Here is a 489-nt window from a genome sequence, read left to right on the forward strand (position 1 = left end):
GGCGGCTGCAGCTCCAGCGCGAGCGCCGGCGGCGGGAAGTCGCGCACCTGGCGGCGGTACTCGAGGAACGTGCAGGCCTTGGTGGCCAGCGCCACCACGTTCTTGCCCACGAAGATGGCCGAGACGCGGCTGTCGCGGAAGAGCGCCATGTTGGCGGCCCGCGCCAGCACGGCCACCACGTTGACGGTGGCGAGGCTGAGCACGGGGTAGAGCATCATCTTCTGCGGCGCGATGTGCTCGCCCTGCATGCTGACCTCGCTGAGCGCCACGCACGGCAGCACCAGCAGCAGCATGTAGCAGTAGAAGAAGGTGAGGCCCTCGGCCCAGAGCGGCAGCCCGGTGCGCGGCGGCTCCCACAGGTTGGCCTGCATGTCCAGCAGGTCAAGCAGGTCCAGCGCCACCCAGAAGAGGCGGCCGCGCAGGTCCTCGCGCTTGCGGAACGTGCGCACGTACTCCATGCGGTCGAGCGCCACGAGCAGCAGGAAGAGG

General features: G+C 69.7%; 1 protein-coding gene across 1 annotated transcript; it reads right to left on the reverse strand.

Moving 5' to 3' along the window:
* Positions 1 to 2: 2 nt before the first annotated feature.
* On the reverse strand, positions 3 to 485 carry LOC110571775 (transmembrane protein 121; the record flags this gene model as incomplete). Its single annotated transcript, XM_044912187.1, has 1 exon — positions 3 to 485. A coding segment is annotated over one exon (483 nt), but the record flags the coding sequence as incomplete, so codon positions are not given.
* Positions 486 to 489: the final 4 nt, after the last annotated feature.

Source organism: Neomonachus schauinslandi, unplaced genomic scaffold (genome assembly GCF_002201575.2).
Source record: "Neomonachus schauinslandi unplaced genomic scaffold, ASM220157v2 HiC_scaffold_342, whole genome shotgun sequence".
NCBI lineage: Eukaryota > Metazoa > Chordata > Mammalia > Carnivora > Phocidae > Neomonachus > Neomonachus schauinslandi.